Source organism: Psittacula echo (genome assembly GCF_963264785.1).
Source record: "Psittacula echo genome assembly, chromosome: 16".
Lineage (NCBI taxonomy): Eukaryota > Metazoa > Chordata > Aves > Psittaciformes > Psittacidae > Psittacula > Psittacula echo.
Window position 1 is genome coordinate 10,669,430 of NC_137752.1, and position 26,694 is coordinate 10,696,123.

Genomic DNA, 26,694 nt, shown 5'->3' on the forward strand with positions numbered 1-26,694 from the left:
CCTCAGAGAGCACAGAGATCAGATGCTGTGGCCCCATCCATCTACTGGATTTTCTTTGAGCGAGGTCTGTATTGTTTCCTGAGCTGTGGTTTAAAGCCCAGAATGTGAGTTCTCAGAGTCCCACAGCTGTGCAGCACAACATGGCTGTGCTCATACCTATTTCTGTTTCTCAGTGAAAGCATAAGTGAACAGTATACCTGGGTGGAGCAGGGTTATTGTGTATTGGTTTATTTTAATCAGGAAAGGCACTCAAGCTCTTGGAGAGAAACCACAGCAGCTCTTTGTGCAAAAGGACAGAATGACTCGCTGAAGTGATTTCTGCAACATTCACCTTAAGCACCAGAAGCATACAAGCACACTGAAACACCAACAGGGATTACTGAGCCAAAGCCTGAACTGCAGGGGCTGAGAACCACAGAGTCCTCAAAAGAAAATCTTTCAAAGATGTGCAAAGCTTCTGTAGTGCTGGGGGAGCAGAGTGTAATCGAGATGGGCTGTGAAGCTCAGCAGCTAATCTGACACAGCATATTATGCTAAGGAAGTAAAAGTAAATAAGCAATTAAAATGACCTTTGCAAAAAAAACCAGGAAGAAGCACATGGACTTTTATCAGATTATTTAAGTTTCTACCATTTCACATGTGATACAGGAGCCCTGAACAATCTTAACTTCAGATTTAAAGGACAAGGACAGTAAAGCCACTCTGCAAAGAGGTTCAGTATCCCATGAAGAATAAGGTAGAAAGACAGTAGTTGAACAAACAGGCTCAGCTGAAAGACAAGAAGTGTGTTTGGGGAAGTGATGATTTATTCTTCTCTCCTTCAACTCATTCAGAAATGGATTATTACTCTCAAAACAATCAGAAGGCAAAATATATATACCACAGACTCGCACAGTCCCATTTGCAGAGTTGATTCCATTAAGACTAGTATAAGACTTCAACAACTGAAGGGGTTTGGTGAGCATTTGTACATACTCCACTTTCTAAGACATCTGTTTCCTCAGTAGCGCTGCCCTAAAGGTGAAACACCAAACTCTGCAAGTTTTACGATCCACAGCAAGTCATTGAGTCTGAGTTCAATACTAGCTCCAATGGAAGGCACAGGCCAAGCAGCACCAGTCAGCAGGGCCTGGACGGTCTCACTGAGGAGGGGTTTAACTTTCTTTTTTTTTTCTAAAATCTTCAGTTTTGAGCCTCCAGCTTTTAGCCAAAGCTCAGCTCCTCAGAACCACAAACCTGCTCCACAAACAGAAACACTGAAGGTGTTCCTCCCATCTTTCAACAGCAGTTTCCTTCTTCACTATGACATCAAAGGAAACAAAAGTTTTAGGAGGAAATCACTTATGTGAACAAAGGCTACAGCTACTAGATTCCAGTGCACATGTGAGAAATTGACTTCCAAGGTTACTGGTGGCATGTGAACTGGAGCAACATTAACATTCTGCACACATTTGTCATGTCTTGCAAATTCCAAGGTCCCTTTGACAACAGAAAAAGGTGCATTTAAATAATTTGTAGCATTTCTTCATTTCCATAAGCCATCATTACTACATGGAATGATAAATATTCTTTAAAAGACTTAAACAGTGGTCCCAAGGGTAACTTCTGACCCCAGCAAACAGAACTGATAAGCATAAAACAAATAAAAATGCGTCTTACTTTACAGATCAAAGGTTACAAATACTACCAAATACACAGAAAAACCAACTGTTACAGTCAGATTTCATTAGCTCCTGTAGCAGCCCTAGATTTAGAGGGAATGTACCTCACCACCACAACCTGCATTCCTCACGCTGCCCCCATTAAAGTGAGCAGAAAGGACATTTTGATGGGAGCAACCTCAAAAAGAAATGAGCATATCTGAGACCTTATCTGTGAATACAGGACTGTCCAAGTAGCTACAAAACCTACAGGAAAAGCATTACAGAAAGCTGATTTCCAAATTCATAGTGTAAAATCTATCTGCACATATAAAAATGAAAGATACCAGGGCTCCCATAAGATTCTTAAAAAAAATGGATCTGCTTTGTCTTCAAGCAGCTGAACAGATTTCACTGATTCTATTTGGACCAGGAATTGTTGTAATACACTTGGACTGTCTGCTTTTAATACTACTTATGAAAAAGACTTTTACCCAAGTACTCCCAAGGAAAAAAAAAAAACAACAAACCAAAAAACCTTGAGAATTTCTCCACAGTCCAAAAATGATGAATAACATGAACTCTGCTGTACACTTGTAAGCTTGTTTTTTGTCAAACACCTTACAATGCAATATCTGAACAGGAAGGGACAGAAGAAAGCTGACAGAATTATACCTAATGTGCTCAGCAAGCTTTCCCAGTGCCCAACCTCAGAAAGCAGCTTTCAGTCAGAATACCTGAGTCTAACTGATGCAAATAATATATAAAACGCACGTGTAGTTTCACTTGTGTTTCACATTATCTCCTGCATTCCTGCAGATAAGTTAAAAAACTGCAATAGCTCTACAAAATTATATACCACTTTGAACCAAAGCAGCAGCAAATTCTCTTCCATCATTCATTTCAGCCAAAGTGCTCTATAAAACTAAGACGCTGTCCAACAGACGCTTTGCTGCTGCTTCCTCCAACGTGACGCAGCATAGCTGGGGAGGTTGGAATGAGATCAGAGTATCAGTACCAATACTGACAGCTTTGATTCTACCTGGGACAATGTCACAGTTCTTGGTTTATCCCACTTAGCACCTTAAACACTGTATGTTCTCATGAAGAAACAGCACTGTAACCGAGTGTTTCAGTGAATCCAGGACAAACCAGACACCTGTAGGCTTATTCCTTCTCTTCAGGAATAAGCCTGTGCTGTCAGACAACTCGCTGCATTCCCAGTATTTAATAAGCATTTAGTAAGACTGACATAAGTTGAGTTCTGGTTCACCAGAGCCCCATGGTCCATTATTCTGTGAACCACATCATTAATACCAGGAAAACCAGCTTAGTATGGCACACCTTGTCCATCTGAGAACCAGAGACTACATTTAAGACTGACATGACTTCTTCATACCAGAGATGCTTTCCTAAAGGTTTTGTTTGTTTGATTTAAGCCAAAAAAGGTGCAATATAGCATCTCTCCTCAAACCCTGAATAGTAAAGTGACTCGAAGATAAAAATGCCACCACTGGAAGGTCTACTGACACCCAGTCTATGCTGGCACCCAGATAGGGAGTGGATGAGCTTCTGTGTTAAATACATATTTGTCAAGGTTGATTAAGTCTATGTCATCTGAAAACAGCAGAAACAGGTATTTGAGCGTTTCCCCAAGGAAGAAGCTCTCCATCTTATCTCGTGGCTCTGGATTACTGGGATTCTGGACGTTATTAATGGAAGTATAACCACCTGTAGGAACCTGTGCACAAAAAAAAAAATAAATAAATCAGAAATGTATATTTTGACAATCTAAATTATTTTCATTTCTTAATATCCAGATGCACTTGGAGAAGATAAGCGCTAAGAAACAGATCAGCATGTTTTTCATTCAATGCTTGTTTTTCATTTGCATGTAAAATTTCAGTTATGGAAAAAAATCTCTACATTTTAAAAGAAACCACGAGGTTAACATGAAACAAAATGTCTATTTATGCTTCATTTAAAGAGATATCAAAAAGAACATCCCCTTGAAGCTTCTGGATGAACGTACAGGAAGTAACTAGAGCAATTTCTGCATCAGAATTGGCCAAAGTACCATGCCTATTTCTCTTAAGTACAGACCATGGATACCACTGGCATCTAGGCCACACTTTCACGGCATGTAAGAGTGCTTACATCTCCACAAGACTGTAGTCAGAATGAATACAAAAATCCCTCTATTAAGGAATTAATACCATTTTGTGGCTTTTTTTTTGGGGGGGGGAGGAGGGGGAGGGGCAGAGTGGTGGCAATTTCAACCAAATGATTTTTTCAGTCCAGCCAGGTTCTCCTCAGCTTCTTAATTCTAAAAAAGATCACAGTAGAGGTTCTAACAGCTTCCAAGAGGACACAGAGACACTTTGGTAGTCTGCATGCAGCTTCTGCATTTTGCTTTTTAATCAATGTAAGGCAAGTTCTATCCCTGAACGTACTAAGTAGTGTATCTCAAACAGTAAGGCATTTCATGAACTGAGTTTTTCTGAGTGTTGTAACTAATTTCCCTGCAGGTTTTTAATGACTGTTTAAAGATAACAGGGTACCAAAGTTCTTGTTAGAGAGCAAGTGAGCAAACACAGTGCTGACAGAACAAGGTCATTATAAGGTGACCTTACCCGTGTATATTTATTGAAGTTCTGCAAGATTTCCCAGCCCCAGTCTTGGTATTTCTTATCACCGGTGAATCTGTACATATAAAAAAGGCTTTCCACAGTTTCTGGTCGCAGTAAGTTGTGCCTGTCTGCAGGCTGCAAGAGGAAAGAAAAAAGGCAAGAATAATTCAGACATGGAATTTCCTCAAGGGGGGCTGAACTGGATGACCTCCAGAGGTCCATTCCAACCCTAACAATTCTGTGATTCTGTGACTTATCCAGGAAGAAAAATAGTGATTCCCATATCCATCTACTCCAATGAGTGTATTATGCATACCTCAGCTTCTAAATATACTACAAGGGTAATTAAAGACAAAGGCTAGGGTGCATCCAGAAAGCAAGGCAGCAAAAGAACAAGCTGCTCTACACCAAAGCACATCCCCCATACCCAGGTGCGAGTTTCCGCCACAGAACAGAGACACAGAAGAACCACTGAAGTACAGTTCAGGCCAGCTATCTGTTCACCTTGATTTCCACGTCTTTGTGGCCCTTTTGTGCATGAAGATTGAAGTGTACAATCTCCGGACTGAGGCCTGTCTCCACTTGAGCATACATCTGGTAACAGGTTTCTATAAGGGCTTCAGCCAACTTCATATGATCTGCAGTCAGTCCATTGTGAGCTCCCAATGCCAAAGTACCAGGCAAAAAGCAAACTAAGTGATCCTGCAAGACAAGACAATCTTTATTGAGTAAAAAACAAATACACACAACAAACAGGTATTTGTGTGTGTCTTTTTTTTTTATCCCCTTCATTATCTTCTTCAAAACACAACTTCAGGTCCCAAGAACATGAAGGTAACTTTTTAACACTGATGCAATGTAGCACAAGGCAGGAAGCACTATTCCAGAGACATCAATAATTTGGAAAAAGTCCAAGACTGTGTTTTTATGTTTCTGGACAAAAGGTCTCAGGTTAGAGTAAGGGGGAAGAGAGTGTCTTTTGGTTTACCAGAAGTACATATCTCATACCAACTGATGAAGCAAAATCACCTACAGGTTATTCAATAGAGCCACCTAAAGGGACATCATGAAGGACAAACTTGACTGTTTGCATTAATTTTAAACTTAGACATGGGAGTCAGAAAACACAGCTTTGGGGAAGGGCGAGAGGTCAGCTGAAGATTTTCCTCATTCTGAAATAGTCACCTTAGCATTACTGTAAGAGAGACACCACTTGCCAGAAATCATCAGTCAGATCCACTGATAAAACCAGGAAACACTGATAAGCTTTCAAGCATACCTCCATCTGAAAGCTTGCCTCCTTCTTTGAACTTCGTTATTTGGGATAATGAAAAGCTATTACCTCTCACACCTTTAGAGCACCAAAGGTGCAAGAGCACCACTGTTGTAGAGAGACTGGAATGCTACTAGCTCCCATCCCCACAACCAGCTCTCCTAGACTCTTGTTTACAGCCAGCTGAATGTCACACATTCCAGGCACCTCAAACAAAACATCTTTGGCTCTTTGTGTATGTAATGGAAGAGGAACACCAGAGGATGACTGTGTGAAGAGCATTCCTGCTTGCTTTCCCAAGACAAAGCAGAAGCAATGAAAGGACTGAAGGGACATTTCTTGCTTAGTTTTTACTTGCTACAGCAAACAATTTGTTCAAAGGGCAAGGGAAGTATTACTCCAAGAATTGTACAATTGTAAACAACAGAAATTAACTTCATTTTTCAAGAAAGCTCAATCACCAAAGTCAACTGAAGAACATGTCAGAAACCAGATAGTATAAAATGACCAAAACTTGGCTTCAGCAAAATTCAATTTGCAGTACAAGACTGACTGTCCTCTTTCAGCAGCTAATCCACCACTGATATGGGGAATGTAAGAACTGCAGATTCCTGTCACATATGGAATTTCAAACGATTCATATCATTCAGAATGAAAGCTCAGGTCTCATTAATCAAAACGATAGTAAAACCACTCTGGTGCAAAAGGAGCACCCGTATGGACCTTTAAAAGCTTTGTCCAGTTCTCAGGGAAATATATGAGGGTGGTGAAGGTCAGCATAGACTTTCACCAAACCATCATTGATTAAATACCAACACTTTGACTGGGTGGAACAGAAGCAAGTCTACTGACACATGCAGGAGCTTAAGCCAACTCTTGAGAATTCAATTCTGTCACATCTTGGGATGGGGGAGCTCCCCTCTACCCAAAACCCAGACTCCAGTCTTGCTCACAGCAGAGAGCCCCTGTGAAACTCAGATGCAAGAAACACCAGCTGAAAACCAGAACTGAACATCTCAAAGCCACATTATTAAGAAACCAAACAGGTCACAGAATTCACTAAAGATCACTTCAGGTATTGAAAAAGTATGTGTAAGGCTACGCATACATTGGTAATACACCACTCATCTTCAAAAAAAGTCACACAATTTTACATTTGCAAGAGACCTTTAACAGAAAGGTCTAAAATGCACTTTAAAGAATACTGGATGCACAAATTAAGAGCAGAAGTTGAGCTCAATCAATTCTTCCTACAGCAAACAGCATACAGTTTACTGAATAATCCTACATGTAGGAAAAGAAATGAGTGTCACGGACTGAACTCTCCACAATTATCAGTAACACAGTATTACATTACCTTGTTCTTTTTTGAAGGTGAATCCAACAAGCCCAGTGTGCAAGTGTCCATGTACACTTCTTAATTATGGAAAATAAATAATACATACAATAGGCACTGCCTTAACAGTTTCAGACACTGGAATGTTATGACCAAGACAGAAAAAAAAGAGAAAGAAAATTTGACTCCAGCACCAAAATTTTCAGTCTTACAGGAACATAAATTGACTTACTAGAAGAACTCAAAGAAAAGGCCACTGGTTTGCCTGGGTGACTAGTTTCTACAAACCAGTTACTCAGCACTGCCATCACACTGGCTATATATGTGTCTATCTATGGAGGAGGGAAGGGGGAAAGACAGCACAGAAGCTTTGTGTTTGCCTGCCCCCATGTTGATTTCTTTTTGGTGGTGGTTTTTATTTTCTTCTATTGTTTTTTAAATGCAGCTGTACTTCTCACCATCTTGGCACTGAAATGGCCATGAGCAAGTTCTCCTACAAAAGTAAGCTTCTTCGGTTGCGATCTCTGAAGAAGATGCTGTTTCACTCCTTCTATGGCTCTCATATAGTCTTCCAACAGCCTGTGAATTAAAATCATTCACAGTTGGCTCACATATATGCAGTCAGAACATATTTAATCACAGATAATGTTCAGCACAATCCTTTCGGAGACTTATTTCAGTATAAATAACAATATTTGACCCAATGTGAAAACTGACCTAAAAGACCCTCAAAGTCACCACCAACTGGCTATTAATTAGGTATGACTACCATCTAGCAATATTTGGTTTACTTTTCAAGTAAACCCTAAATTTAAATACCAAAGAAAACACACCTTCAAATATGTTTCTAGGCAATAAACAAACCTTATTTCAGGAATGCTTAGAAGTACAGTAATTGAAGTAAGAGAAAAATCTCAGCTGGTAAGGACCTCTTGGAGGCCTCTACTTCAACACTCTGCCCTGAAGCAGATCCAATTAGATCAGATTGCCTGAGATTTATCAGAGCACTTTGTTAGTTTCTCCATCCAGAAATGCAATAGTATCTCCATACAAAAATGCAATAGTATCTCCATCCAAAGGTGGACATTCAACAATTTTGAGCAGTCTTTCCCAATATTTGACTACTATCATTGTGAAAGATTGTTTCACAGTATTTCATTAGAATTTCCCTTGTTTCAGAGTACTTTCATGTAGAAAAAAAACCTGCTGAATAATTCACACAGTATCACAGTATGCTAGAGATTGGAAGGGACCTCAAAAGATCATCTAGTCCAATCTCCCTGCCAGAGCAGGAACACCTAGATAAGGTTACACAGGAATGTGTCCAGGCGGGTTTTGAATGTCTCCAGAGAAGGAGACTCCACACACCCCCTGGGCAGCCTGTTCCAGTGTTCCGTCACCCTCACTGAGAAGAAGTTTCTTCTCAAGTTTAAGTGGAACCTCTTGTGTTCCAGTTTGTACCCATTACCCCTTGTCCTATCATTGTTTGCCATTGAGAAGAGCCTGGCTCCATCCTCATGACACTCCCCCTTTATATATTTATATACACTAATAAGGTCCTCCCGCAGTCTCCTCTTCTCCAAACTATAGAGACCCAGCTCCCTCAGCCTTTCCTCATAAGGGAGATGCTCCACTCCCTTCATCATCTTAGTTGCCCTGCACTGGACTCTCTCCAGCAGGTCCCTGTCCTTCTTGAACTGAGGGGCCCAGAACTGGACACAATATTCCAGATGCGGTCTCACCAGGGCAGAGTAGAGGGGAAGGAGAACCTCTCTCGACCTACTGACCACCCCCCTTCTAATACACCCCAGGATGCCATTGGCCTTCTTGGCCACAAGGGCACAGTGTTGGCTCATGGTCATCCTGCCGTCCACTAGGACCCCCAGGTCCCTCTCCCCTACACTACTCTCTAACAGGTCGTTCCCCAACCTATACTGGAACCTGGGCTTGTTCCTGCCCAGATGCAGGACTCTACACTTTCCCTCATTATATTTCATCAAGTTTCTCCCTGCCCAACTCTCCAGCCTGTCCAGGTCTCGCTGGATGGCAGCACAGCCTTCTGGCGTGTCAGCCACTCCTCCCAGCTTAGTGTCATCAGCAAACTTGCTGATAGTACACTCAATTCCCTCATCTAAATCATTGATGAATATATTAAATAATACTGGTTCCAATACTGACCCTTGAAGCACTCCACTAGATACAGGCCTCCAACTGGACTCTGCCCCATAGACTACAACTCTCTGGCTTCTCTCCTTCAGCCAGTTTGCAGTCCACCTCACTACCTGATCATTCAGACCACACTTCCTCAGTTTAGCTATGAGGATGCTGTGGGAGACTGTGTCAAATGCTTTGCTGAAGTCAAGGTAGACCACATCCACCGCTCTGCCATCATCCATCCACCGTGTTATTTCCTCATAAAAGGCTATGAGGTTGGTCAAGCATGACTTCCCCTTGGTAAAGCCATGTTGACTGCCCCTCATAACCCTCTTATCCTTGATACGCCTTAAGATGGCACCAAGGATAAGGTGTTCCATCACTTTCCCAGGGATGGAGGTGAGGCTGACCAGTCTATAGTTACCCAGGTCCTCCTTCTTGCCCTTTTTGAAGACTGGAGTGACATTTGCTTTCCTCCAGTCCTCAGGCACCTCTCGCGTTTCCCAAGACTTGGTAAAGATGATGGAGAGTGGTCTAGCAATGACTTCCACCAGCTCCCTCAGCACCCGCGGGTGCATCCCATCTGGACCCATGGATTTATGGATGTCCAGATTGATCAACTGGTCTCCAACCCATTCCTCATCGACTAAGGCAAACTGCTCCAGTGACCTGACTTCATCTGAGGTCACAGGGGTACAGGGCTCTTCAGGACTGCCTCTGGCAGAGTAGACAGAGACAAAGAAGGCATTCAATAACTCTGCCATCTCTGTATCTTCTGTCACCAGGGCACCCATCCCATTCACCAGTGGGCCAACCTTGCCTCTGGTGTTAGTTTTATCTGCCATGTATTTGAAAAATCTCTTTCTGCTGTCCTTGACCCCTCTGGCCAGATTTAATTCTAAGGAGGCCTTAGCCATCCTAGCTGCCTTCCTACATCCTCTAGCAGCAGCCTTATATTCCTCCCAAGTGGCCAGCCCCTCCTTCCATGACCTGTAAACTCTCCTCTTCCACTTGAGCATACCCAGCAGTTCCTTATTTAGCCACGCAGGTCTCCTGGCCCTCTTCCTTGACTTCCTACATGTCGGGATGCTCTGATCTTGAGCTCGGAATAAGCAATCCTTGAATGTCAACCAACTATCTTGGGTCCCTTTACCTTCAAGCAGCCTTGCCCATGGGATTTCCCCTAGCAATTGCTTGAAAAGGCCAAAGTTTGCCCTGCTAAAGTCCAGGGTTGCAATTCTACTTGTTATTGTACTGGTCCTACCACACAAGATCCTGAATTCCACCATCTCGTGGTCGCTGCAACCAAGGCAGCCCTCAACCTTTACTGCTTCGACCAGCCCCTCCTTGTTAGTGAGGATGAGATCCAGCAGCGCTCCTCTCCTGGTTGGCTCATCCACCATTTGCACGAGGAAGTTATCATCCATACACTGGAGGAACCTCCTGGACTGTGGCTGGGTTGCTGAGTAGTCCTTCCAGCAAACATCAGGGAAGTTAAAATCCCCCACGACGACCATGGCCTGTGACTGTGAGGCCGCTCTCAGCTGCCTGTAGAAGGCCTCGTCAACTTCCTCACCCTGATCTGGTGGCCTGTAACAGACACCCACAACAGTATCGCCCCTGCCAGCCTGCCCCTTAATTCTCACCCACAAACTCCCAACTCGCTGGTCCTCTGTCCCTGGACAGAACTCAGTACATTGCAGCTGCTCTCGCACATGAAGAGCAACCCCACCACCCCGCCTGGCTGGCCTGTCTTTCCTGAAAAGGACATAGCCCTCCATGACTATATTCCAGTCATGTGAGCTGTTCCACCACATCTCTGTACTTGCCACCAGATCATAATCTCCTGACTTAACACAGGTTTCTAACTCCTCCTGCTCAATATTCCACACTGAGATTCACAAAATGCTATCATTCATGGTCCCAAGGTCTATTTACAGTGAGGTATGACTTGGGAATAGCAGTGATCAAGCTTTCTTTGTAGAGATGCACCTGTTCAGATATAAAGAAATGCCTCAGAGAGGCACAGTGTCACTGCATGAAACCCCTCAATGTGAACAAGCCCAACATAATTAGCTTAGAAGCAGACAAAAACTGCTTGGATTTTTTTATCTTGTTTCGGAGGAAACCTCCTTTTCCAATACCTCTAATACCTCTGCTCCTTGCAAACATTTTCTTTCCCTTATCCACTGCAGATAAAAGAAATATAAGAGACCTAAAGCAAAGTTTACACAAACATCAAACTTCAGACTTCTTCTGAAGGGAAGTTTTTCCTTACAGATTAAATCTCCCACCTCAACCATCTTGTAAGACTCACCTTTCCCTGACAGACCAAGTGGAAACACATGGCTGGTGAAATGAAGCACCATCAGTATTTCAGAAGTGTCTAATTATTCTCTGCAAAGACTTAATTCTCCTCTATGTAACACTCCTCACATCTAATGTGAAGAAAAATTTTCTAAGAAGGAGAAGTTTTGAGACAAAGCCTAACTCTCACCAAGCTACCACAGGTTCCTCTTGCTTGCTTAGCTTGCTTTTAAAAACAAGGATATTTTCAGTTGACTGTTGGGCACATACATTATTTTTCTTTAAGTAGCAAACTATGACAGAAAGTTTTACAGCTCACACGATTCTCACACCAATATGAGAAGCAGAAAGAACTTACTCATTTTCTTTTTTACCACCCTGAATCCACTGCTTGAGCAAATACTCATAGTAGCTGTCAGCTCTGGCTCCCAGAGTATAGACACCCAAGTGAGTGAACTGCCCGCTGTTGGTGTTTATGAACATAGGCACTAGTCCATCATTTTTCCCTGAGAGGGTGTGAACATGCTTCATCACCTCATCTACAGCTTTCTAAAAGAAAGAAAACAGAAAATATGAATTACAGGTATAAATGAGGCACAAAACTGTGGCTTGTTAACTTCAGGCCAGTAACAAACCTTTAACTATTAGAATCATAGAACAGTTAGGGTTGGAAAGGACCTTGAGATCATCTAGTTCCAACCCCCCTGCCATGGGCAGGGACACCCCACACTAAACCATGGCACCCAAGGCCTCATCCAACCTGGCCTTGAACACCGCCAAGGATGGAACATTCACAACCTTCCTTGGGTAACCCATTCCAGTGCCTCAACACCCTCTCAGTAAAGAATTTCTTCCTTAGATCCAATCTAAACTTCCCCTGTTTAAGTTTGAACCCGTTACCCCTTGTCCTGTCACTACAGTCCCTGATGAAGAGTCCCTCCCTAGCATCCTCGTAGGCCCCCTTCAGATACTGGAAGGCTGCTATGAGGTCTCCACGCAGCCTTCTCTTCTCCAGGCTGAACAGCCCCAACTTTCTCAGCCTGTCTTCATACAGGAGGTGCTCCAGTCCCCTGATCATCCTCGTGGCCTCCTCGGGACTTGTTCCAACAGTTCCATGTCCTTTTTATGTTGAGGACACCAGAACTGCACACAATACTCCAAGTGAGGTCTCACAAGAGCAGAGTAGAGGGGCAGGATCACCTCCTCTGACCTGCTGGTCATGCTCCTTTTGATGCAGCCCAGGATACGGTTGCTTTCTGGGCTGTGAGCGCACACTGAAGCCGGCTCATGTTCATTTTTTCATCGACCAGCACCCCCAAGTCCTTCCCTGCAGGGCTGCTCTGAATGAAATTCTTCCTCAAATTACCATCAGGGACCTCAAGTTCAGCTTATGCAATATATAATATACAAGATTCAAAACTTTCTGACTTTCAAATCATGAAGTTCTGGGTACATTTAAGTACTCTGAATTAATTAAACTATTTCCTTTCCATCAAGTAAGCCCACTTGAAAGCCAGTACTATGGCAAAGGATCTACAAGGATGCTGGGGATGGACTATTCATCAGGGACTGTAGTGATAGGACAAGGGGTAACGGGTTCAAACTTAAACAGAGGAAGTTTAGATTGGATATAAGGAAGAAATTCTTTACTGTTAGGGTGGTGAGGCACTGGAATGGGTTGCCCAGGGAGGTTGTGAATGCTCCATCCTTGGCGGTGTTCAAGGCCAGGTTGGATGGAGCCTTGGGTGGCATGGTTTAGTGTGGGGTGTCCCTGCCCATGGCAGGGGGGTTGGAACTGGATGATCTTAAGGTCCTTTCCAACCCTAACTGTTCTATGATTCTATGACTCTGATGTGACTTACTCATGTTTGCAAAATAGACGTCCAGCTAAAGTAACAACTACATGAAACAAACAATAGCTAAAATCCCCTTAAATAACTGCAGTCTTCAAAACTTGAGCTGTGGATAGAGTATAAAACAATAAAACAACTTGGCCAAACAAAAGAAGAGTTGAAAATATAATTTTCTCTGGAATTATTTTTATTTCAACTAACTTTTCATTATACTGTGAACTGCTGTCAGACCCTTACCTAGTGAGACACATTTGACTTCTTTGGATAGCAACACTACGGTTTTGTTGTTTGTATTTAGAAAATGAAACCAAGAAATGGCTCACAGGACTCTAACATCTCAAAAAAAGGAATTTTCACAGTCCCCTGCTCAGGGGAACTATTTTCTCAAAATCTGACAATCTAGTGTTAAACAAAAATGCCAACAAGAAAAAACTGGGGGGTTGGGAGAGGGGAAGGACGGCATCTGCTCTCATTTTGTTGTGGTCTGAGTTTGCTGTTTGTTTTGTTGTTGTTGTTTTGGGTTTTGTTGGTGGTTGGTTGGTTGGTGTTTTGGGGTTTTTTTGTAAATCAAAATCTGTTTCTGAGGAAAAAAAATATTCACCTCCTCTACTCCTTTTTTTATATTTAAGACAACAATTGGAAATTCACTGATTCTTTTCCTTTCCTCATCTAGCGTTTCACAACTCATTTATCTCTTAGAGACTACAGAGACCATGTGTATCAAATGAGAGTCAGTGGTGGAGCTGCAGAGAGGTGGAAAAATAGAAAAACATCAACTGATTCTTCCATACCTGGAATTTCTGATCGCCAGTGAGACGAGAGAGCTCCCGAAACTCCAGCTGAATACTGGTCACCTCTGCCACAGTGCTGTCAGATGTCCAGCGAGGCGGATGTGCAGTGCCCCGGCCAATGTTGACATCAGAATATGGTATCTTGGAGGGGGTCTTGAATGCTGGCATAAGCCTGTTTCCGATGTCTTTCTAAAGAAAACAAAAAAAAACCAGGACAAAACAACAAATGAACAAATACACACACACCCCCTTTTAGATTTGCTTTCACCAAGCAGAGCAAAAAAGAGAGAACAGCAGCTTAGTTTTATACGGTACAAGAAAGCCAAGAATTGAAAAGGGTCATGGATTTCTTCATAATAATGACTACAGACTTTCTACCTTGTTTCTACCATGCCTCATCTGAGTCTGCAATCCCTATGCAATGTGATGCAATTTTGAAGTCATTGACTTCACCTAGGCAATCTAAAGAGGTGACTGATGCTCTTAAGACACATAGAAAAGGTGATTATTTCATTTTATAAATATAATAAAAAATATTACTCTTTGCCATTTATTTCTTTTCATGTTTTATGAACTTTATTATGCTCAGCTCTTCATCAACAGAAGAACAGAATATAAGAATACCTGATACAGCATGGATCTGAAGTTATCCAGAGAGCAAAAAGAAGCACAGGCTTAAAAGAAATCCCTTCCCCACCACTTTAAATATGAAACTGTCAAAAAAGAGCAACATTTAGCTTTTTGATGAATACTTCCTCAACTCTGTCCAATGTGGAATACATAATCCAGTTCCACTTGTAAAATTAGTCACTCACAGCTTTTTCCAGGAAGAGGCTATCTCCGGAGAGATGGTAGGTGCTCAGCAAGCCCCCCAGGATACGAATGGTGCTCTCAAAAAGGTTCACATCCACATTTTTATCAAATACTAAATTGTTTGCTACCCATTTTCTTGCTTCTTCAAACTCTGCAAAGTATAAAAGTAGTTCAGTTATGAACCTCTGGCATGTTCCAGAAACTAGACTAGAGGTATTAGTATTCCATATATCCGTGACAGTTACTTATATCTATCTAGAGTGATCGTAATTTTAGATGGAAAACTAAAATGAAGAGCACATGCTGGGAGGAATTTGACTACCATTGGCTTAATTCTTACTCAGTATACATGACAGATGCAAAGTCAGAAATATCTAAGAAAATAAAGAGTTCCTAGTAGTCTAAAAAAAGAAGAAATTGAGGAATTCTTTATTAAAATAGTCCAGAAATTGACATCATCTAAGTCCATCCATTTGACTTGTCAAGAGAATTCGTTATACTTCCACAACAGCCTTATGAACTTTTAATTAATTCTTTTTAAACAAAAGCTGTTATCTACCATGGTAACAGAGAGCATTTTCATCTCAGAGCCCTTACTGCCTTTAGTCTAGCCATGTCCTGGGGAGCCTGCCTCCTGCTTCAGCACTTAACCCCTACAATCCCAACAGTCTGCAAGTTTTTCTGCAGAAAGACTTGTTTACCACACTACGAATTCAAAAAGGAATGTAAAAAAGACAAAACAACCCATTTTTTAGACTCAACAGTCAGTTTAGCAGCAGCACCACTCAGTGATTATTGCGCTGGGGCTAACTCCATGGTGCAGATGAGTTGGCTCACGCTTCATAACTGAAGACTAAGCTATCTCAAACTCTCACACTTTCCAGGAACTTCTACTGGTGAGCAGCTGCAGAAGAATCACCAGCTTCCCAGAAATGGAAAGCATTCCACAGGAGCTTAACTCTAAAGCAAAAAGATGCCTCTGTGTCCCCATGAGAAAAAATGTCTTGGATGTTGTGTAAATACTGGATGTTGGTCCACTGAGAACAACAGCAGAAACTCCGTTATCAGATGCCAGCACTATCCAGTAGTACAATAGAAAATGTAAGTTCCTCTTTCACACAAGCATCAACATTTACCAGCTTATAAGAAAGATTAACTTTCATCTATATAGCATTTGTTATTCAGAAGAATCCCAAGAGCTCTCTAAGGCAATCAGCAGAATAACTGCTATAAAATATGAAGAAGCCTTCACCAAGAACTCATTTTCAACACTAATAATTTATTTTAAAAGCTCTATGCTGTTCATCATTAGCTTTTTAAGAGGAAAGACAAATAGCAGCACACTGTCAGTGTGATGAAACTTTAAGATAAGCTGCTCAGGACTATAGCTGCAGACACATAATACAGAGTTTTCATTTGATTTAATGTTTTACACAAGCTTCAAAGTTAGGAGAGACAGAGCCATTATTATTGCCCCCTTGTGAGCAGCTCTGTTCTTCCTATCCTGACACAAGAAACCGCGTGATCAGTACAAGCTGACAGAGGTGGCCATCTACCAAGGTTAATAATGCACTTCCAGAAAATTTTAAATTACCACTAAAAAAAAAAAACCCTGCACCACATTAAAACAACCAAAGAAAAAAACCCAACCAACCAACAACAAAAAAACCCTCTGAACTACTGATTAAGCAACTTTTTTTTCAAAAGAACTGCAGCACCTTTTACTAAGTTTTTAAAATAGGTTTGAAAGTCTTCTAACATAACCACTTCCAGAAAAATTGTGGAAAAAACAGAGAGCAGAACAGTTCTGGAAGGAGGTACTGAACACTCCCCTTCTCCATCCTTTGATTCCTTACAGAAACAACTTTCTTAAATCCAGGCATGAAATACTGATATTAGGTGTGATAAAACACAACCTAGGAGCTTACAGAGCTACCCAAAACTGAAGGGCACAAGGACAGCACTAGGGTCTTAGTAGAGAAGCAAGAACTCATGAGGCTTATTAATATGTTCCTCAGTTTCTAGCAGGTATATCCACTGTTAAAATGCAACAGTGAAATATTTTCTTTTCTGGCTCAAAACGCTATTCCAAGAAAAATGGTGTCCCATAATATAGTTGTTGGGGGGAGGGAATTTATTTTTATACTTATTGTTTTTCTATATATGTGTGTGTGTATTTACCCTCACAGGAAAACTAAATTCATTGGCCACACTTACAAACTTGGAACTGTACTACCTGAACAGAAAATATGGAATTATTTTGGAGGGGAAAATATGGAGTGGGAAAAAAAAATAGTTACCTTCTTTTAAGCCTAAAATCCACATGGTATCCAAGGCATCTATTAAGGTAAGCCCAAGTCCAAACCACTCGCTGTAGGACTTGGACAAAGGCTTTAGCTCATCATGGCCCCAGGCAAATTCCTTATATCCTTTCCATGCATGGCGGAATGCTTCTATCACAGCCATCTGACGGTCATTTATGGGCACTGCAAAAGGAAAATGGCACCTTGCTTAAGACTTCTGCAGGGGAATTATGCAGCTATACTGGACACCATTTTGCTGCATTCTACCCAAAATAAACTTTCTTCCAAACTCAATGATCAGTGTGATGGAAAAGCTATTCTCATGTTATTCTTTCCAGTACAGCCTTTCTTCTGTGGAACAATCAGTGTTTCTGGTCAGCAATTCAGCCAGTTGGAAACAGAGATCTTTCCCTGGCCAAAAAAAGTCACTTTTACAAATAAAACATTAAAATAATCATAAGCAGAGTTGTTAGATGAGTGTCATCAAAGCTCAAAGACTTGAAAGTCAGGAAATATTGGAATTCAGAGTGCTTAAATCACCTGTAATTCAGCTGCTAAATACATATGCTTAACAAAACAATCCTCAGCTAATTTACCACACAGCAGTTTTGCTTCAGCTTCTTATTCATTGGTTTCTGCTAAATTTAAAATCACTTATACAAAATGACTTCTCTTGTATTTTTCATTTAATACAAAAAAGGAGGAAAATTTACATTTTCCATCTTGGGTAAAGCCATGTCCTTTTCCCATGGTTCCACTGAAATTTTTGCTTGCAACATGCCATGAAGTTGAGCTCATCTTACACATCCACAATGAAAAACTTCAAGCCCACTAGCTAATTTTCAAAAACGATTAACAAAGTTTGTCTAGAGTGGGAAACACCAAGCAGCATAACTAACCCCTTACATCTTCTGCTAGCAAGAGTCAAATATATAACAGGCTTCATTTATCATATCAGAACTTCCCTGCCTGAACCCAGAAGGCAGAACAACAGGCTCTTTACTCCACAGGACAGCAACTGCAAAACCAGCTTCTACAGCCTTCTGTTGAGCACCAAAAATAGTTACAATTTGATTCAGGCAGGAAGTCACTTTCCCTGTATTTGAAGAACAAAAGGAAACCGCTGTTGAAAAAGGAAGCTGTCCCTTTCAAGCTCTCTCTCTTCAGAATATCTTTCCCTGGGTAAAAGATGGGAATGTCTGCCTCCTCCCAGAGGCTATGTTTCAAAGATTTGTCACTAAAACTATTTTCAAATTCTGAAGATGAGTGAGAGTGAAGGCTGTCATGGTGGAATAAGGACACTGAAAGGCTTAGCTGTTCAGGGTAAATCACCTCTCCTACACTTTTTGTTTCCTTTAATTAAAATAAATAAATACAGCAGATTTGTGTGGGGAGGAATTGCACAACTTCAACCATAAAAGTGAACAGATATAAAGGTATAATTAACTGTACTGTTTACCTGGTTCCTTCTGGTCTTCAGCATCCACAGATGAAGGTTTCTCTGATTCCTTTTTTTTACTAGAAGGAGGTTCAGTGCTTTGGTCAGGTTCTATCATTGCTCCTCTCCAGCTGCAAATCCAAGAGATTGTAGTTAAGACTTAATCTGATCCCAGAAAAGTCATGCAAATGAATGGGACTTATTTCTGTATTCCCTTTATATCACAATACTTCGATAAAACAGGAGTTGGCTTTTGTATCATGAATCAAAATAACTATGTTGTCCACTAGATAATTTTTCACTTCAAAGAAAGAAATTTGCACCAGAGAAATTTTACTGGATTAAGAAATCTTACAAGCTCTTGGAATTTCATTAAATATCTTGGCAATGGAACTTAATAAAGTACTTCTAAAAAGAATTAAAACACTTGAGAATGGTGTATTAAAAGCACAAACACTAAATGGTACCACACAAACGATCATCATCAAAAAATCACAAGCACAAAGTACAAGCTGCTTAAAGCACCTGCTTTACTACCAAGGGGTTCACAGCTTTCCCTACCACCACAGATGCATATATCAGTTCTTACAGGGTTATATTAAGAATCTCCTGAAGGAAAAGTCTTTCAGAATGGACTTCAAGCCAAGTCAAATCCATATCAAGATGAAACGATCTCAACCTTCTTGTTTAATATACAGGTGTGTTGCCTTTGAGTTCATAATATGCCTCCTGAGGGAGGCAGGTTTATAGGACCTCTGAAGTTTGTTGCTTACAGTCAGCACACCTTATGACTTACATAAATCATATCATTTCATTTCTCACTTTCATCCTTTAAATTTGTAACTAGTCTTCACTATGCTTTCATTGCTGTCCAAAGTTTTCTTGTTGCCTGCCATTTGACTCTATGAGCTTAGCTCATAAGCTTCTGCTTATGCTATAGGAATAAAACAAAGTCATTCTGGGAGGTTTCAGATACCAGCAGCCAAAATGTTGATGTAGGCATGGTTCTTATGCTATGATCAGCTTAGCTGGGTCAGTGCTAAAAAGGACACAAATGTAATAAAAAACCAAGCCTAGTGTTCCAAATCTCATGAAATTCTGCTGAACATGTAATAATCTTTTCTATATCCAAGATACATCCCTTCAGTTATTTCCAAATCAAAAGATTTAGATCAATAATATCTTAGGGAATAATTTTGTATTAATACAGCATCATAGACCCTCTGTAAAAGATATGACTGTATATGCATAAGAGTCCTTGAACTTAGTCTTTTGTAAGAAAGGAGTAAGCCTACATGTACAGCTACATGTATACAACTACATACACATGTACAGCTTCTGCCAGTTGAACTTCGGCTTAAGCCCAAGCATTTAGTGACATCATACCCATAAGTAGCACTGACACTGGTGTAATTGTCCAAGTCTGGCCCAGGACACAGACACCTGTGAGTATTAACGGACTGATAATGGTTCATTAATATTTACAACAAAACAAATGGCAGAAACCTACAGTCACTAAGAATTCTCCCAAGCATTAGGAGTGCCCAAGTGCATTAGAAATAGTCTTGTAGAGCTCCCAGTCTTCTGCACCTCTGTGGTTCAAACAGTAAAACGAGAAAAGCTGCATGTTCATCAAAATTACATAAATCAGCCTAGCAGTATCAACAGCTGTCAGGCCAGACCTGGGACCAAATACAGAATCACTGACTCACAGACTGGTTTGGGTAGGAAGAGACATTAAAGCTCATCCAGTTCCAACCCCCTGCCACAGACAGGGACACCTTCCACTAGAGCAGCTTGCTCCAAGCCCTGGTCTTGAACACTGCCAGGGATGGGGCAGCCACAGCTTCTCTGGGCAGCCTGTGGCAGCACCTCAGCACCCTCACAGAGAAGAACCTCTTACTGAGATCTTATCACAGTCTCCCCTCTCTCAGTCTAAAGCTATTCCCACTTGTCCTGTCACTACCCTTGTAAAAAGTCCCTCTCCAGGAAAGAAATCAACTCCAGGCGACAAAAACCTCCTACAATTTTCACTCCAATAGCCAACGGATCTGGGTGGGGGTGAGGAGGGAGAGCATTGTAGCATGTTGGAAACATTTCTACCTGATAACAGATTTCTCTGTTTTCTCTTCTTTATCGGCCTGAACCAGCTCTTCTACAACCCTGCTGCTGCCACGTCGGGTATTAAGCCTCACATCCTTCCATGCTGGCTTGATCTGGAGATTGGAAGAACCACGCCGAACATAGGGAGGTTTTGGTGGCTTCTGACAAAATGAAGAAAAAAAGTATTTTGCTTGTTATGTTACAAAGATGGTGAAATTTCAAACCACAAATCAACAGCATTCCAGTGTTAAACATAACTTTAGATAAATCTGATTTTGATATAGTATCAGCATGCAAGTTCTGCCCTGAACAGAAAGTTCATTAAAGAACTTGGGGTTTTGTTTGTTCTAAACTTGTGGTATTTACTTTTAAACTACCTCTACTGCTATGATCTACATTAACTACGAGTTCTCTACTCCACTAATCCACAGTTAGTTCATGTTTACTTCCCATCACACCCCTCACAAATGTAACCCTCCAAAACCTATAACATATTTGCTGCTATTTTTCAGGCTACCAGAAAAGCTGTTCTAGTTCAGTGTGACACTGTATCCTATGTCTCATATTCAGGCATAACTCTGTTTAGGCTCCTCACTGACATCCAAGTCCAAACAAATTAATCATAGCAGGAAAGAAAAGCCTCAAGTAAGAGGTCACTGTGACCTGAAGTCCTGGCTCTCCTACGTATATCAGTGATTGAGAAATAGTATACTGAACACTTAAATAAAAAAAGGTAAAGCCAAGAAATACTATACCAAAGGCCTTCCTGAATGGAGAGCATTACGCTCAGAGCAGACTTTTATTGCAAGCTGTAACTCCTTTCTCCTCAACAGCTGTTGGAACCAAGCACTATTTACAGCTTTCACAAACTCTTTGGCAGCTTTATAAAACTCACTTCTTCTCATAGTACCTGTGGTGAAAGCTCTCGGTAGTCTCCAAGGTTGGCATCTGCCTTCTGGGGTGCTGGTAGAACAGCTGGATTTGCCAGCTTTAATCCAGGAATTTCTGGTTCTGAATTCTGGTCGTCCGACGATTTGCTTGTTATACCTAAATACACAACAGCTTTCTGCATTCACACACTACATGCACATCCAAAAAGTCTTTCCATTCTCAAAACACTGATAGACACACACTAATTGTTAGATATAAAGTGTCTGCTGGTATTAACACTCTCTCTAATACACAATGGGGATGCTAAAAGGCACATGCTTTTTATTAGTTGCTGTTGGTTTAGCTTCTCAATACAGGCAGTAAGAGAGTATCAAAGGTAAACGTGCCTTCGTATTGTAGAAAAGCTTGGAATTTCTAATCTGATGTACAATCAAAGCCAAGAGAAGATTATCTTGGGCCTACAAAGATGCTGGGGAGGGACTCTTCATTAGGGACTGTAGTGATCAGACAAGGGGTAATGAGTTCAAACTTAAACAGGGGAAGTTTAGGTTAGATATAAGGAAGAAAGTCTTTATTGTAAGGGTGGTGAGGCACTGGAATGGACTGCCCAAGGAAGCTGTGAATGCTCCATCCCTGGCAGTGTTCTAGGACAGGTTGGAGAGAGCCTTGGGTGACATGGTGAGGTGTCCCTGCCCATGGCAGGGGGGTTGGAACTAGATGATCTTAAGGTCCTTTCCAACCCAAACCATTCTATGATTCTATGATCTTATTCTACTGTTTAGATTTGGGTTACCAATATCTACACACAAACATAAAAAAACCCACCCTCATACTCCAAATCTTCACCAACTAAAACAAGACATTACTCTAGTCAAGATAAACCATGAAAGGGCAGATGAAGAGTATTTCTGATTAAGTAGAAATCAGTCATCCAAACATAAAATCCCGCACTTTAATGGATACAGCCAGTCATTGTCAATAAAAATAAAAACTAGTGATAAGAACTACAGCAATCTTTTAAATAGAGCATAGCATTCCATAATTCCAAGCTATACAAGACACCTACTTTTCCATGGTTCTCCCATGCTTGTGTATGAAATGACACCACAGACTGCCAAGAAGGCAAACAGGAAGAGGATTACGCTTCGCTGCAGTCGAGACAGCTGCTTCCATTTCTTTAGGAGAGAAAATAAGTAAGAGGAAGAATACTTAATATGTCATAAAGATCCTACTCAGTCAAAAATAAACACAAAACTGAGTAGGTTTAATTTTACCCTCTAATTCCAACTGCAGACATCCATTGCTTATTTTCTTTGAGGATAAGAGAAAACAAAAACACAACATGCTAGCATACAGCACAGCAGGCTCAGAGAAACATCAGAGCCACTTGCTGCAAGAACTTCAGAGATCGCCAAACGTTCAGACTCCCAGGGAGCATCACCCAGTGTGCTGAGTTCCACCGCAACCTTCGCTGCCTGACCTGTGCATCTGCCCAGGTGTCATGGGAAACAAGCCAAAAGCCTCTTTCCTCCCTTTGGCTGCAGAACACATATGCAAAATAAGAAACAGGAGAAAGTGGCACAAAACCTAAAAACATTGCTGCAGCAAAGAAGAAAGACTCATAACAAGCTAAGTACCAGTCACAGGACAAGAAGAGCCAGGCCTCCTGCCTCTGACAGACACAAACAGAACTGTCAAAGTCGCAACATGAAAATGAAATAAAGCAACAGAAAAACTGACAAGACAGAACCACAATGTTTTCAAGTTAGTCCTGGGCAAAAATGTGTTTTCAAAACTGAAGTATATACAACCAAATCACTAGAAGTCAGACAGCAAATGCTACATTAGCCTAATAGAAAAGTTTCCTCCATTTAGAGAAAGAGAACAGTCGGAATTAATGTTTAACTGCTAAATTATCATTTTGTTAGTTTTCTAACAGTCTTATCAATATTCCCCAGAGAAGCATTTTGCCTATAATTACTGGTTCTGGCATACAGAGAGTATGATTCAGTCCAACACTACACTTGGGAACAACCTGCAGTTCCCTACAAACCACTCTACACCTCATAGCACTTCCCATAGTCCTCAGTGAAGAACTGTCCATGGACTCACATTGCCAAGCCCTACAGCTCACATTTCCTGATGTCTTCCCACAGTGCCAGCAGTACAGTAACCCTGCAAACACTGCCCTATGCACCCATCAGCAAGATGCTGATCCCACTCCTGCACCTTCATCTCCACCTGCATGGCAGACCATACCATCATCTCCCAGTTGCAGAAGGATGCTTGAAACCCAGCAGCCTTATTTCTTCAGGGCAGGATATGAAAAGAGGCATTGACTGTGGTGTCTTGGGGTGGGTAGGATTGAGGCAAAAGTACATGAGGGTATTTACCACCATCTCACTTTTTTTGCCAACAAGGAATAAGCATAAAAGGAAGGGTTATCTTGTCCTTTTGACTCACACTTTCCCACCCTGCCTCTTCAGACCAAGACTCCCACTGTGGTAAAGCTGCCTGCCCAACTCTCACCCCCAAGTGGCAAGAAGGTCACTTCCATACAGCTTTGTTGGAGCTTTGCTATCTCCTCACATTCAAGTCTTCCCGCAGAAAGCAGAACCATCCCCTTTATTCTCTCAGAGCAGAGGACAGGTCTTCAAGCCCTAAAACAGGGGGCAAGGGCACCAAGACCACATCTCCCTCCTCCGCCCGTGCCCGGAGAGTACAGTGTTGCCTCTCAAATGCCCACTAGCAGACGGCAGGATTCCCCTCAAACACGCACCGTGTCTCCCTGCCAGCTCTGTTGCAAAAACTTAAGCTGTGACCTCGAGCACCCTCACTCAACCTGTGCCTCACAAATCCCAGCCAGGCAGGGAGCTGCCACCCAGCACTACCGAGAGCAGGGCCCTCGCCAACGGCCCGCCCTCCCCAAAGACCAGGGCACCCCCATCGTCAAGCGCCCACAGCCCTGGCCCCATACCCAACTCGGAATGGGGATGGCGGGGCCAAGCCAGGACCCCCCACACGCAGCCCAGCGGCAGGGACACTCCTGACTGCCCGCTCTCTCAGCCCGCCACCCCCCAGCCCAACCCTGCTTCCCCGTTGCTCCCCCCTGCATCCAGCCGGGGGTACCCACCACCACCCTGCCGCCCTCCACCCGCGCCAGGCCGGGCCCCTCTCACGGCGCGGGTCCCGCCCTCACCCGCCAGCAGGAGCGCCGCCTCCAGGCCTTGCTGTTATTGTAGCCGCCGGACCCCACCGCCGCCTCCTCCGGGCTGAGGGTGACGGAAATGAAGTCCCGGCGAGGCGGCGAGGCGGCGGCGGCGGCAGCCGAGTACATGGCAGCGCCTCAGGGCCCGCAGCCTGCCCGCCCACCGCCCCGCGCGCCGGCCGCCATCACCGCGCCTCCTCCCCGCCGCTTCCGGGTGCCGCTCTAGGCCGGGAGCACTTCCGGGATTCTGTGGCAGCGGCAGCCGTGGGGAAGGGGAAGCGGGAGCCGGGCTGGTGCCAGTTCCGAGCGGAGCCACCGGGCACCCTGGCACGAGCACCCGTTTCGGGCGGAGGGCAGGTGCTTTTTGGGGCTGAATGTCTCTTGCGCTTTCCGCTCGTTGTCCCTCGCTTCATCTGTCTCACTGTGAGGGCCCTGCCCAGCGAGACTTCAGCTGCCTGGGCAGGAAACGGGATGTAAGGAGAGGCTGGGAGCCCCTCGCTTTTCCTGTGTTGTGAGACTATAATGTAGAGACCAGTCACAGAAATACTGGCATGAAAGAAACATAAATGGAAATGTGCATGTGGAAGGTCTTAAGGGAAAACAACTTGACCAGAGAAGGGCCTCCACACTCCCATCAGTCACAGAATCCCAGAACTGTTAGGGTTGAAGGGACCTCTGGAGCTCATCCAGTGCAACCCCCTGCCAGGGCAGGGCCTCCCAGAGCAGGTCACACAGGAACGTGCCCATGATGGGTTTGGGATGGCTCCAGAGAGGGAGGCTCCACAACCCCCCTGGGCAGCCTGTGCCAGGGCTCTGACACCCTCAAAGGAAAATTCTTCCTCATGTTGAGGTGAAACTTGTTGTGTGCTAGTTTATGGCTGTTGCTCCTCATCCTGTCACTGGGCACCACTGGAAAGAGTCTGGCACCATCCTGCTGGCACCCACCTTTGAGATACTGATCTGCACTGATGGGTTCCCCTCTCAGTCTGCTCTTCTCTAGGCTAAACAAGCCCAGCTCCCGCAATCTCTTATCATTGGAGAGATGAGAAGACCCTGATGAGAACCCCTGATCATCCTTGTTGGTCTCTTTTGGACCCTCTCCAGTAGCATCTTAACTGGTCATGCTCAGGAACGAGTAACGCCCACCCACCTTGGGGAACCATGCCACAGCACCGGACACTGCACCCTGATGAGAGGATCAGCTCCGTTCCACAGCATTGCTCCTCCTGCCAGCCTGCCAGGGAAGTGAGCACAGCAAACGAAAATCCCAAACAACTATAGATTCTGAAAAGACAGAGAAGAGCTGTCTAATGTCATTATCACTCACCAGTGAGAACCCCAGAGACATGCTTTACAGCTAGCATCCCTCATCCCCTGCATCACACACACAGAGTCCCGGGCAGACAACATGGGCCTGAGAGTAGACAGCTGAAATCTGTGAAAGGATGCATGTGAGTGGGTGAAAATCAACTTAAGCAGTTGTGTAAACAACCCTTCCATAAGATCCTGCACTGAATTTTGGTGCTCAGCAGGGTCCCCTTGTCCAAGCAACTCCTTCCCTCACCTGCTTCCCCACAGACCCCCCAGCTGTCAATCCCTGTGCAAATAGTTCTCTGCATCTTCACCAGAGAGAAGGAGGGATGTTATCAGTGGGTGCAGAGGAATAGGGAGGAGCACTCTTTAATGATGTACACACTGAGAGCCACAAAATGACTGGTTTTGTAATAATGATTACTTCTAGGTCGGTTTTGTAGTCCAACAGGAAAAGTAAGGAACTGAAGTAGTGGCTTTAAGTGCTGTCACTGCATTCACCTTCAGCTGTGTCTAACTATTTAGTTAACATGCATCTTTGAGCCTTTAAATTTGGAGTCTACCTCCACAACAGATTTCCAGGAAAAATGAAAATTTGGGGTTTTTTTCTGAGCACTTCATGATCCAAAAAAAAACCAAGCAA

General features: G+C 42.9%; 1 protein-coding gene across 1 annotated transcript; it reads right to left on the reverse strand.

The window, feature by feature from the left end:
* Positions 1-609: 609 nt before the first annotated feature.
* MAN1B1 (mannosidase alpha class 1B member 1) lies at positions 610-24,917 on the reverse strand. Its single transcript, XM_080630742.1, has 13 exons — positions 24,732-24,917; positions 22,599-22,707; positions 21,552-21,688; positions 20,642-20,802; positions 18,560-18,669; positions 17,098-17,283; positions 14,800-14,948; positions 13,985-14,173; positions 11,699-11,889; positions 7,338-7,458; positions 4,775-4,972; positions 4,274-4,405; positions 610-3,381 (listed from the first exon to the last, which is right to left on the reverse strand). The coding sequence occupies exons 1-13, from the start codon at positions 24,867-24,869 to the stop codon at positions 3,178-3,180; spliced, it is 2,025 nt and encodes a 674-aa protein (XP_080486868.1). The 5' UTR covers positions 24,870-24,917; the 3' UTR covers positions 610-3,177.
* Between the last annotated feature and the right edge of the window lie 1,777 nt (positions 24,918-26,694).